Below are 13698 nucleotides of genomic sequence, written 5' to 3' on the forward strand. Positions count from 1 at the left end.
GGAATCACTCGCCAGCACAGAACGGGCCGGGATCCAATGGCCGTGCTCCCCTACCTTCGTGAGCACGGACCACAGTCTCGCTAGGACAGTTTCCCAAACGTGCCAGTGAAAACACACACACGGGGAAGCCTTTTTCCCACCCAGGTGAACACGTGACTTCAGGAGCCGAAAAGACAGCTCACGTGGCAGAAAGCACAGAGGATGCAAAGGAACTTTTCCGACCCGGTCCATATTCCACGCAAACTGTCTTCCCTCAGGATGAGATCCGCCCAACATACCTGGCTTACTCAATCCAGAAAAGTAAAGAACGCTAAGGAGAAAGACCATGACATGGCAAACGCTGTAAAGGGGCGGGATAGATTTTACTAGTTAAATCGAGCCGTTCGGGAAACACATCCGTGATCTCGGCCAAGAATGCTTTTCACCCAAACACGTAATCCCCGTGAAGGAAAATGTCATACCTGATGAGATCGGGCTCTGCCCCCTCGTTCTTAAAGGATGCCAGAAGTAGCCTCTCCCGGGTTACGAGTTCATCCAGAAGGTTCTGTCTCCGGTCTCCTTCAAGCTGTGTTCTGCACACATCTCGTTAAGGTCCAACGGTGGGTGAATTACCTCAGTTTACCTATCGTGTTATTAAGCGAGCCCTCCCAGGCCAGGTGTGACGATTACAGACTCTGACCGGTATTGGCCAGAAGAGACCTGAACCGTTCTCCTCCTCCTCCCGCTCTGACCTTCGACACCACAGACTTCCCAAGTAAAGGCCCTCGACAGAACCATAGCCGAGGACTCGCGGCCACGGACACCGAGCCGCCGCTGAGCAACGCGGCAGGTGGAGGTTATTTTTCCTCCCAGTGACCAACGCCAAAATGATTATTCCCGTCAACAGAGCGATCTGAGTCAGGAATTCCTCGGGTGTTGAGTTATAGGTGTCAGTGTTCAAGGGTGCTTGCCTAGACATTAGCACCCCCAAGACGCCCTGTAAAAAATGAGCCGGGTTCTCAATACTGCCTTCTTTCTTCCGTGTGAATGTGTCTTCACACACCTGGAATCCATTTTGAAAAGTGCTACTCTATGTGACAGATTTGCTCTAAAGGGTGCCCCCATCAGCTCATTATTTAAGCACACCGCATGCATGAGCCTTAAACTCTAAAGAAAACTACAAGGAAAGATTCGGATTTCACTGCGTTATCCTAGCGAGCGGGTTAAGCCGGGAGTCCAAAGCTTATTAGTCTTGTGTTGACCGTTATCGGCAACCTTGAAGCAGTCATCTCTCTTTTGCGGATCTCTGTCTCTTTGTATGGACCGCCAGATTATCGCTAACACCTCTTCCGGCACAACTCACAAGTTATGGCTAAAAAAAATAACAAGTCAGGGCTACATCCAGAGTTTTCTGTACTAGCTTTCTTGAAGCAAGTTAAGCGAGTTCTTCTAGGCTGAGTGCCAGTGAGCGTGTGCGTGCGTTTAAAAACAAAATAAAACGTTGATGGGGAAGACTTCAGCTATCAAAAGAACAATGGGAGAAAGCTAACAGATACTTTTTTTTGAAGTTTATTTTTTTTGAGAGAGAGAGAGAGCGAGGGAGAAGCAGAGAGAGGAAGAGAAAGAGAATCCCAAGCAGGTTCCGCACTATCAGGGCAGAAACTGATGTGGGGCTCGAGCCCACGAACCGTGAGGTAGTGACCCAAGCCGAAGTCGGAGGCTCAACTGACTGAGCCACTCGGCACCCCAACAGATACTTCTGTAAGGACATACCTGACACAAGACATAAAGAGTAAGTACAAAAATAAGCCATCCCCAGCACAGTGGATTTTATCTGGCTTTGAGGGTTTTTTTTTATTGGGTGGCTTTTGTTTTATTAGACCTGAAACTGGCAATTCAGAGCTGCCGGGGCCACATTACCTAGTTCTGGTGACAGTAAGGCATTAGGCGGCTGCTTTAGATCCAGTGACACTTTCCTACTTCAAACAGGGGCATCAAACCCTGCACGGACGCCCAAAATATTTCTAAGGAAGTTGGCAGAATCAAATGATAGCATCATCGTTTCCTGGGCTGGGGGAGGCTGGCGTAGCGAAACCATGGCTCAGGGAATCTATAACGCTGGTTGCTATTGTGGATAGAAGGAGCTAGCTTGCTAAAATAATCATCATTAATTTTTAAAAAACAGTTTTTTAGAAAACGCTTGAAGAAGTTCCCCAGTAAGATGGTAATCGGTAAAATCATAAGTCCCCAAACCAATGAGGCTAAGCAGCCTCCACGGCTTTAGATATTTAAAAAAAATAACAATAAATAAATAACTAAACGGATTCTCTCAACAATCCAGAATTCAGGCTTCCCCGAGGAAAATCGCTACCACGGCTTTTCCGTTTCCTGCTTGCCTGCAGTCACCCCACTTGGACACCATCAAGTAGCAACTGTAACTAAGAAACAGCGGGCTGAAATACCTCCTCCGTGCCAATAAGAAGGCCAAACATTAGCCTTTTGATCATCTCAATACCAAGAATAAATATCAATGTGTTTCAATTAGTGGCAAATTGGCAACAAAGCGGAAGGCTTTTCTTCTGTCCCAAAGAAGTGTGTGGTGGGGGGAGGGAGAGGGAAACAGAAGCTGTGGGCGTGAATTGTACACGGCAGACCGGGCATTTTAATTTGGGGAATTGTGAATTATATCCCAATGCTAACTCGCCTTGTCCTGGGTTCTGTTCTCCGGCAATCTGTGGTTTTCAGCGTCCAGCCACCCAGGCAAACGGAAGCTGAACTACAGTTCATTCTTACGATTAAGCACAGATTCCCCTGGCTCAGGGATTAAAAGATAAAAAACAAATTATAAAAGTATCGGTAGAGAAGACATAGGGGAACTTTTCAATCATCTCGGAGTAGGAAAAATCTTTCTCGTCAATAGTGAAAACACAGAGGCCGCGAAAGGAAAAGACCAATCTGACTATACAGAAATTTTAAATGTCTGCGAAATAAATTTGCAAGTGACAAACTCACAGTGGCGAACAACGAGAAAGAAAGGCAAAGACGTAACGGAGCACAGAAAAAAGAAACAGTAGTAATTCTCATCCCATTGAAAAACATTCAGTTTTACGTTAGTAAGAGAAGCGCAAACAAACATAATGTCACCTCCGCCTATCAGATGAGGAATTGTGACCGGGAAGTTGTGGAAAGGGCAGAGGAAACAGGCACCACTCTCTGCTATTCCTGGTGGGGCTGTAAACAAGTCCAACCACTTACCAGACCGCCTTCTAAATAACAAAATGTAGGGGTGCCTGGGGTGGGGCTCAGTCGGTTAAGCGCCCGACTTTGGCTCAGGTCATGATCTCACGTTTCGTGGGTTCGAGCCCCACCGTCTCGGGGCCTGGAGCCTGCTTCGGATTCCGTGTCTCCCTCTCTCTCCGCCCCTCCCCTGCTCCCTCACACTCTGTCTCTCTGTCTCTCAAAAATAAGTAAACATTTAAAAAAAATTTAAAAACACTCAGCTGGACACATACACATTTGTATATACTCAGAAACCTTCTGGAAGGATACACAGACAACTGCCTGTGAGGAGGGGGGAGATGGGGGATTCAGGATGTGAGGGGGACTTAACTTTTCATGGAATCTCATTTTGTAATGTTTGCCTGTCACATGCTAATTAATAAAAACACAAGTTTCAGAACCATATATATGGTATGATCCCTCGCTAGTCAAAAGAATTGATATTTACATGTACGTATATTTGTTCATGCCTAGAAACTAGAAAAGTCTGGGATGACAGGCACCGGCCATCGACATCATTGACCATGAACAACAAGATGATGGAGAGGATTAGGGGCGGGGGGTGGGGGGGTGGGGGGGTGGGGGTGGGAGGGAGCGGTGGGAAGTGTCACTGGGAAAAACCAACAATGAGAAGTATACAGGTAGAAGGTGCTGTTTACAATAAACACAGGAAAGACAGGTTTTAAAATCTGGCAGACACTGGTTACAGAATTAAGCTGGTTAAGAATGGGCTTAACTAAGGAACATCAATTTCAAGAGCTGTAGAAGTTGGTGGCTGTGTTTAGTGGGTTAGCAGCTGAAGAAAGGAATCACAGCTAATGCTACAGGAACCCTCAGAGCTCCCCTAAGCCAGTGAGGGTTCTCCGGCTTCTCCTGACCAGGAAACCGGCCCCGTGTGGCTGTCACCCGTCTGGTTAATGACCATGCAGGCCTACAGCCCAGCTCTTTCTGCTTTAGGTCAGGGCTTTTCCACCACATCGTGCTGGACCTGACCACCACACCTCCCGGGGGCTTCTCTACCCTGGCACTCCCAGTACTGCCCCCACTTAACCTAGGCACCTCCCAGCATCCTGTTGAAAGCATTAACAATACTAGTAATACTCATTCAGAATTTTCCCGGGGACCTCCTGCTAATGTGGAAAAGCTGGAAAATTCACCAATTAGGAACACCCTCCTTCTTTGTTTCATTTTTATTTTAATCTACTGAGAGAATGCGGCATAAGGGGTGGGGGCGAGGGAAGTCAAAGGAGAAAGAGATTAATAGCCCTTCTGCATAGCACGCTTCTTATATAGGGGTTGTTGTTAACAAGAGGTCCGAGAATCGTCCAGAAATGACCATACTACATGCATGCAGACTGATGGCAGCTGGGAGGAGTGAGGGTAGGAAAGAGGGCACACAGTCGGTGGCCAGAGCTGGGACCTCCTTTTCCACCAGTCTGAGGAGTATAACCAAGGAAGGAAGGTCAGAGAACAGACAAAACCATAGTTCCTTGTCAACAGCTAGGCTGGTTTTTTACATGTAACTAAAGCCCCGTCATGGAGATGTCAGACTCTATGAAATCAGACGCGGACTCCATATTACCGGTACTCACTAACTACCGAAGGCTGAAGCCCAGCTTCTCTGCAGAAACTTGGTAAGTCCTTCATCTATTTATTTAATTTAATTTTTTTTAGAGAGAGGGCGCAAGTGAGTGAGGGGGAGGGAGAGAAGCGGGGTTCCCCCAAAGCAGGGCTCGTGTTTCCTGGAGCAAGGCTCCAGCTCTTGATAAGGACTTTAAACCTAAGATGAGGTTTAGCAGAGGTGTTGCTGGTCCCACTGGGTGCCCCGCCCCCACTCCGGCACCCCGATTTTCTCTTTATTTGGTAGGAAGGCTTAAGAATTTTGGCCAGTTTTGGGGCGCCTGGGGTGGCTCAGTCAGGTAAGCGTCTGACTTCAGCTCAGGTCATGATCTCACGATTCATGAGTTCAAGCCCGGTGTCGGGCTCTGTGCTGACAGCACGGAGCCTCCTTGGGATTCTCTCTCTCTCTCTCTCTCTGCCCCTTTCCCGCTCTCTATCTCAAAATAAATAAAAACAAACTCAAAAAAAAAAAAAAAAGAGCGCTGGCAAGTTTTGCTTGCGAATTAATGGCTCTGGAGAAGGGAGAAATGTGTAGGGAATTATTTTTTGGTGCCATAACGGCAGATCCCCAAGAGGATGGTCTACAGTCCTTGAGGCCAGACTTTTCTGGTTCCCGTACTACTTCTTCCTTTTTTCTTTCCTTTTAAAGTTAACAAACTCTACCGAGTATCTATGATGTTCCAGGCTGGGTCCTTAGCTTTCTCGAAGCACCGATCACAGGTTGCAAGTAATATTTTAATACTAGCATTATCTGTGTGCTTCGATAGGACCTCGTTACATGAATGTAGGCTCTGTAAGGACCACCTGTGAATCCCCCCATGGTAGCTGGACTTCTTACAACAGCAACAAAAGACTAAGCAGCAGTTAATCTCCAAGGAGGGCTTACTACGTGCAAAGCACCTTCTGTGAATGTTCTTTAACCCTCAGCAGCCATTCTGTAATCCAGGTGTACTTTCGTTAGCCCTATTTCACAGAAGAAGACAAACAAAAAAAAAAACAAAACCAAGGCACCAAGAGATTAAGTAACTTGTCCAAGGTCACACAGTCAATGTTGAAAGCTACCTTTTATTCAACACCCACCAAGATGAGGGGCCAGTCCAGTGGGGTGCTTTACAAAGAGATTTCCTCCAGCTTCTACACAAACCTTGCAAGGTGAGCATATTTAATTCTACTCTAGATTAGACTAGAGGGTCTAGACAGGCTAAATTGCTCTCTGGCCTTGAGGAAGGGGCAGCGCTGGCCCTCAGTCTCAGTTCCGTCTGGTTCCAAAGCCAGCGTTTTTCCCGCCACACCAAAGGTGCCCAGATGTTTGGACTTCATGGAGCAGAAAAGTGTCCAAACAAATCGGGGGTGGCAGGAGACTTACGTAAAAGTTGCCAATTATACCCTTTGCCAGGTATGGATATTCAAAAAAACCACAGCAGACCAAACTACCATCTATTTTTATTATCGTGGTAACAAAGCAAGGAGCTTTTAACACGGAAAACTAGAAAGAACGTAAGAGAGCATAAAGAAGAAAATCCCTACCAACGTAAACACGATCTTACCCTCGCTCTTCTCGGTGAAAACTGTCACGGACAAGTAGGGTGTGTGAGAACCACAAGGGGCACTCCCTAAAATTTACCGGGTTAGCCCCCCAACATCCACATTCAGTTATGGTGATCACTGCAACCGTCTATCCATCTGCCTATCTTCCTAGTTTTTTTTTCCCCCCCCAAAAAAGACAAAGCAGAGAAAAGCTATTTAGGAGTGCTGGGTGGCTCAGTCGGTTAAGCATCCGACTCTGGATTTCGGCTTAAGTTGTGATCTCACAGTTGGTGAGTTCAAGCCCCCCACTACCAGTGCAGAAGAGCCTGCTTGGGATCCTGTGTCTCCCCATCTCTCTCTCTGCCCCTCCCCTGGCTCAGTCCTTCTCTCTCCAAATAAATTAAAAAGTTATTTATACTTTTGAAAAACTATTTCTATAGGACTTCTCCCAAGACACCAGAATACCTTTTTATACTGAACCCCTTTGTAAAGAGATTTTTAAATTCTCCTTAACTTAGTAAAGATGCTGCCTTTGAAAACCCAACAAAAAGACGAGCTCGCGTAAGGCCAAGTCTAAGAATAATTTTACTACTACCTGACATTTCACATACAAGCCTCCCGTGGCACACGACTTTTCTCAACCAGACAAGCAATGAATCGCTCCTGTCTCCAAGAAGCACTGTGAATAGAAATGAATGGTTTTCAGCAATTTGAAACTCTCTGGCTGCAGGACTTTAGTTTATGAATCGCAAACTAACCGATTCAAAAGCACAGGACTTTCATTTTAACTTCGCATCTCTTCTTGCCAGGAGAAAATACTTTTCCAAGAAAGAGCAACAATGTCTCAGGCCTTAACTCCATGAATTTAGCTGTTTGGAAGGCATGTGCATAGGACTTATCTTTCTGGCAATCCCTGGTGTTCTTTGGAAAACTTCACAAACGCATAAATTTACGAAGTAAAGTGCTGTAAACTCTCAACTACCCAACGCGGTAAGGGAATGTGGTATTCGAATATTCACATTAAAAAAGTCACCCGGCATTAATTATGCCTCAAGAAAAGAAAGGCTTAAACTGTCACTCTGTTGGCAATTTACGGACAAAAAATTTTCTAAGAATTACAACATCATAAAGTATACCTAATAAAGCGCAGTGAACACTGTTTAATCTTTCTGATGATTAAGGAGGGCCCTGAGGATTTGCATTATAAACAGGATTTGTTTTGGCACTAGAGCAACATGCCAATTAATAGGGAATTCTAGCTGAAGACAGGCCAGGTGACAGATGACTGTGTTATTTCTACTACGGTAGAATTCAGCTTTTAAACAACTGGCTTTGGGGCCAGACAGCCCTGCATCTGAGTCCAAGTTCTTCCACTCCCCGGCTGTGGGGTCTGGGGCAAGTTACTTAAGCTCTCAGATTCCTCTCCTCAGTGTAAAACACTCCCCTGCTGGGATGCGGGATTTTTTTTCCAGCTCCGTCCCTGACTTGGGGTGCAAAGGTTGGCCTGGCCTCACTACCTTTTTTTTTTTTTTTTTTTTGGTAAAGAAAATAAGGAGCCACCAACACAGACTAATAATCCGAGGTTATTAGGACTCACAAGTGGCCACCTGACACATCTTAAATCTGGAGGAGAGCTGCTATGGAATTATTTGAAATAGTTGCGAACAGGAAGGTCAAGGGAAGGGAAGATGTGAGGAACAGAGAAAGAGTTAACAAGAGGCCTTCATACTAGAGAAACTACTTCCTTTCCATTCTATCAGCAGAAACGGTCTCCCTGAAAATACAGAGGTCTTGAGCGCCCCCATGAGGCGGGTGATCTGAATTCTGTCCTAGTAAGGGTTGTGTTTCGAGTAGAAACAGACCCAATCATTTGAAAAAATACCTAAGAAAGAATACTGCTACAGTCCAGTTGGGTTTTTGCTTTGTCCTACAAAATTCTAAATTATCTGCATTAACATCCTTAAGTACTTTCATAATGTATTTAATAACTCTGCTCAATATTTTAAAATATTTTTAGAGATTTTTAGTGCTTCATTCAGCAAATTGTGAGATGACCACAAAACCAAAGTCTAAGGGATTTCAAAAGATGGTCTGGCTGAAGGCATTTAGAACAAAGTCAAGTCCATTATTACTGCCACATGCTTCTCTATAACTAATAACCAGCAGGAATTACTAACAGTGAAAAAGGAAGGGTTCTTAATTTGTTTCTTTTTTTGCCCTATAGTTGAGCACATGAATATTATAAAATGAGTAATAATAAGTTATGTTTATGGAAGTTACCAAGTCGGTAGTTGCTAATATTATACCGTGAAGCAGTGATTTAGGTACCTTTTTAACACACATGCTTTAGGTAACAGCAAAATGAGTTTGCACACCTTACCTCACACGCTCACTTCCTGACACTTGGTACTCAAAGTAGAGAAAATAGCCAAGCCGACTGGAAACTACCTGAGGTCTACATATCAGGACTCGTTGATTTTGGTAAAATAAAAACTCTTTTTTTACAATACTGTGCAGTAATAAATGATACCAGATAGAGGGTAAAGTTACAAAGTAAATGTATCAGACTATTCCAACTGTGTTGGGGCGCCTGGGCTCAGGTCATGATCTCACACTTTGCGAGTTCGAGCCCCACGTTGGGCTCTGTGCCGACAGCTCAGAGCCTGGGGTCTGCTTTGGATTCTGTGTCTCCTTCTCCCTCTGCCCCTCCCTCATTCACAGTCTGTCTGTCTCTCTCTCTCCCCCTTTCAAAAATAAATAAACGTTAAAAAAAATCTTTTTAAAGAATATTCCAACCGTGTTAAAAAATAAGGCCCCTGTCCGCCTGGGTGGCTCAGTCAGTTGGGCGTCCGACTTCAGCTCAGGTCATGATCTCGCGGTCCGTGAGTTGGAGCCCCGCGTCGGGCTCTGTGCTGACAGCTCAGAGCCTGGAGCCTGTTTCAGATTCTGTGTCTCCCTCTCTCTCTGACCTTCCCTCATTCATGCTGTGTCTCTCTCTGTCTCAAAAATGAATAAACGTTAAAAAAAAAAAAATTTAAAAAAAAAGGCCCCTGTTGTTTATTGAAATTAAACTTCTACTTGTAACCTTGGTGTGTTAATAATTGAATATTTGGAAAATCACGAGATTAATCTAAATGAACCTCCCTGGTAGCATAAAGGGGGTTGCCCTTTGAGAAAATAATTGTTAAAACATTTTCTATGATTTTGTCTGAAAAGCAATATTCCTACCTTCTCCCATTTAAAATCAGGCAATAATCACCATTTCTTGAGCTACCAACATCTAGCTTTTTTGTATGAGCTGACAATTGAAGAAATGATGAAAGAAGACCACTTTGAGACTAGTTTTCAAGCCCAAAAAACTCAGGTTTAAAGGACTGGTTTAGGGGTGCCTGGGTGGCTCAGTTGGTTAAGCATCTGACTTTGGCTCAGGTCACAATCTTGCGGTTCATGAGTTCAAGCCCCGCGTCGGGCTCTGTGCTGACAGCTCAGAGCCTGGAGCCTGCTTTGGATTCTGTGTCTCCCTCTCTCTCTGTCCCCTTCCCCGCTCATGCTCTGTCTCTGTCTCTCAAAAATAAATAAAAGTTAAAAAAAGATTTGAAAAAATTCTAGGGGCACCTGGGTGGCTCAGTCGGTTGAGCGTCCGACTTCGGCTCAGGTTGTGATCGCACGGTCTGTGAGTTCGAGCCCTGCGTCAGGCTCTGTGCTGACAGCTCAGAGCCTGGAGCTGCTTCGGATTCTGTGTCTCCCTCTCTCTGCTCCTCCCCCGTCTTGCTCACACTCTGTCTCTCTCTCAAAATATATAAATAAATAAACATTTTTTAAAAAGGCTTAAAAAATAAATAAAAAATAAAGGACTGGTTTAGGGAATGGGTCACATGGATTTTAAATTGATCAAATGATGAACTTCTAACAACAACAAAAAAAAGCTTCAATACTTGGCAGGGTCGGTGGGAGTGATGGCCCAAGTTGCTTCAAGTAAATGCTCTGTTCCCCGCCCACACTCCCAAACCTCCCAAAACCAGGGGCAGGATCTGTGCTTTCCAAAGAACGTTAAAGCAAAGGAGTCACATCTCAGTAATCTACATAAACAGAAAAAAAAAAGAAAGAAAGAAAGAAAGAAAGAAAGAACCCCAAAGGTCTATGGTGGCTATTGGCATTGGCCTCTCAGAAAAGAAAATGGATCACTCAGAGCTCTGGAAAGTCCAGCATGATCCCAGCCCGGGATGATCACGGAAGGCCTCCTGTGGGAGCAGTGGCTCACCATCTTCGGGGCATGTGGCAGCGCAGGGCTCTAGGCAAGGACAGCACCGACGAGAGCACTAGCTCTCTACACTGTCAAGGTCACACCCAAGAGCGGCCACAGTACTTAATTCCATCAGTATATGCTCGCCTCACCAGCATTTTCACGGTAGAGCAGGGCAACAGACACTTAAAATAGAAATCGAGATTATAGGCAATATTTGGGAAACCAGGTCTTCCTCGAGCTATGGAAAAAAATCTGGGTGGCCCGGATTCCTTCCTTTCTCCAAATAAGACTGCTTTTTCCTCCCACTCTAGAGAAGAGGTGGAAATGTTTACATGGATACATCTGATGTGTTGACACAGCTCTTAGCAATAAGTCCTTCAAAAGGGCGATCTTTTCCTTCAGACTCTGCAACAAAGCTCTGATTGTCACGGTCAGCTGGAAAGAAAAGAACACATCCTAAGTATGCTAGTCCAGAGGTGGGGGAGTTACTAAAAACATCACGTAAACACATTATGATTCCTTCAAGGACCAGCTGGCAGATGCTTAACTTCCCAAGGACACCTTCAGCGTTCTAAGGTATCCAAATTTTGGTCCAGCCGCCCACCTGATGCTTGCATCCGCTGTATAAGGTGACCAAGTGGACAGCCAGCCCATACCTGAGTAGACAGTGACGGGAAACCAACCCCTGGCCCTCACAGTCTGAATCCTGTCCCCTGAGCATCTACCCCATTCGCCAGTGAAAAACCCAAGTGTCTTCAACCTCGCTTCAAATGACAAGACGTCAAGTCTCACTGCAATCCCGCCAGTCTGCTCTGAACACACTGGTTTACTTAAAACCCATTTAAAATTTTGTAGCAGTGTGTTCTTATAACGATGCTCACTCCCCGTGACTCTTTTTCCAGGAGTGTACAGATTTTCTTAGTCGTTCTATAAACCCAGAGGAAACTGCTGTTTGTGACTCTTGAGTGCTATGTAAAAGGATGGAGGAAGGTAGGGAGAGAACCTCTGGGGAACTGAGAAAATATGAAAACTGAAACTGCTCATGTAAATTAAATACAGCCAGCCACGTGGGAAATCAGAGATAGGTGTGAAAAGACAGACTAATGCAGATTTCATCTGCTACCTTGTTCGAAGTAGCAATTACATAACTTCAGGGGAAGGCAGGACTCCCTCCCTAGGATTAGCAGGGTCACACACACTAAGGGAAAAACGGCAGAACAGTAGAGGCTGGCTGAGGGCTCACACACATCAAGCAACCCTCAAAGGTATCAGCAGCCAAGAAAAGTCTAACCTTAACTATTCTAATACCTCTGGGAACCACGGAGAAACCACCCACAGTGTTTATGAGGAAATACCACGGAGAGGAGATCGCCCCTCGTTCAAGAAGAGTAAAACAAACAAACATAGCACAATACACACACACACACACACACACACAAACACACACACACGCCCCAAACCGAAGAGCAGTCTACAAAATTAAAGCTCAAAAGCATTCAAGAGATCAAAGAGTATGTGGCCATTAAAAAGTATGACGGAAACCTCGATTTGTCGACATAGAAAGATAGCCAGCATAATTTATTAAAAGAGAAAAAAATCAAGTCCTAAAATGAAATGTCACCCACAGAGAAAAAAAATCAATCTAAGAACTAAATACTTCAAAATGCCAAGGGCGATTATCTCTAAGTAGTGGATTTTTTAAATATTTTATAAGAAAAATGGTTACTTTTAAAACCAGGAAAAGTTTTCCATCATCATAATCTGCAAGAAACCTTCCAAAGCACAGAAAAAGATGGAGAGCCTAACTCATATTTTAAGCTAACACAACCCTGATAACAATCACTGACAGAGATACTGGGGAGTGGGGGGAGGGGGTGGAGAGGGGACGGGGGAGAGACAAAAAGAAAAAAGCAACTACATGCTAGTCTCCTGTAAGGATTATAAAATGCAAAAGTCTTTAAAAATATTAGCAAAGCAAATTCAGAATTACATTAAAATGACAACATACCATCACCAAGTAGAATTTATCCTAGTAATTTAAGAACAGTTTGATGTTAGAAAATCTAATACTAAATCCGACAGTGTTAATGGTTACAAACAGAACAAATGTATGATTGATACAGCACAGGGGAAATTAATTAAAAACAAAACAAAAAGAAAGAAAGAAAACTAAGAATGGAACATTACTACCTTAACCGTAATATTTTCCAACATTGGTCTAGAAGTTGTAACCAATGCAATAAGACAAGTTAAAGAAATACACAAGGGCTGGAAAGAAGGAGATGAAATCATCATGATATATAAATGGATAAGTCTATTTGGGAAAGTTAAGTGAATCCACTGACAAATTACTAGAAACCAGAGAAGAAGTCAGTCTGGTAATCAATCTTAAAATGAAAAAAAAAAAAAAAAAAATCCAGGGCATTTCTAAATTTAAGTACCAGGTAGGGAGCATTTCTTTTCATCATTATTTTTAAACATCATTAACAACACCAACAAAACCTAAAAAACATCTAGCACCTGCTGGCACATTGCGACTATGTAGTAAATACTGATGGAGGAATGAATAAAAGGAAACACTCGATACTGTAAAAATGTAAGCATTCCCCAATTAATCTATGAATAAACTACACATCTATTCAAAGTCCCAAGTGGAGTTCTCTTACTAGAAAAGAGTTGGTAACAGAGGCACAGGACAAATGAATTGTAATGAAGCCATGCGAAATTATTCTGAAACATAGATAAAGAGAAATTTAAAAGACAAGGAATATGTGTGATAGAGGGGCACTTAAACAATGAGATATTAAATCTTCATAAAAACTACAAGAATATGATGCTGGCAGTTAGTGAAAGCTTCACTAGTGTGACAGAACACGAGGTCCAGGCGCAGTATAGCTGTGCAAAAATAAATTCAGTGAATGAAATACAGGATTATTTCATATCTTTTTTTTTTTAATTTTTTTTTAACATTTATTTATTTTTGAGACAGAGAGAGACAGAGCATGAACGGGGGAGGGGCAGAGAGAGAGAGGGAGACACAGAATCAG

The 13698-nt window shown here is 43.8% G+C and overlaps 1 protein-coding gene across 1 annotated transcript in view; it reads right to left on the minus strand.

Moving 5' to 3' along the window:
- The window catches only part of STX8 (syntaxin 8), a 172532-nt gene that overhangs the window by 147725 nt on the left and 11109 nt on the right, over window positions 1-13698 (minus strand). Inside the window, exons 3-4 of the mRNA XM_058703527.1 lie at window positions 10992-11086; window positions 462-572 (exon numbers count right to left, since the gene is read on the minus strand). Coding sequence (XP_058559510.1) covers window positions 462-572; window positions 10992-11086 — 206 coding nt within the window. The remainder of the gene's footprint in view (window positions 1-461; window positions 573-10991; window positions 11087-13698) is intronic.

The sequence above is a fragment of the Neofelis nebulosa genome, chromosome 16 (assembly GCF_028018385.1).
Source record: "Neofelis nebulosa isolate mNeoNeb1 chromosome 16, mNeoNeb1.pri, whole genome shotgun sequence".
In the NCBI taxonomy this organism is placed as follows: domain Eukaryota; kingdom Metazoa; phylum Chordata; class Mammalia; order Carnivora; family Felidae; genus Neofelis; species Neofelis nebulosa.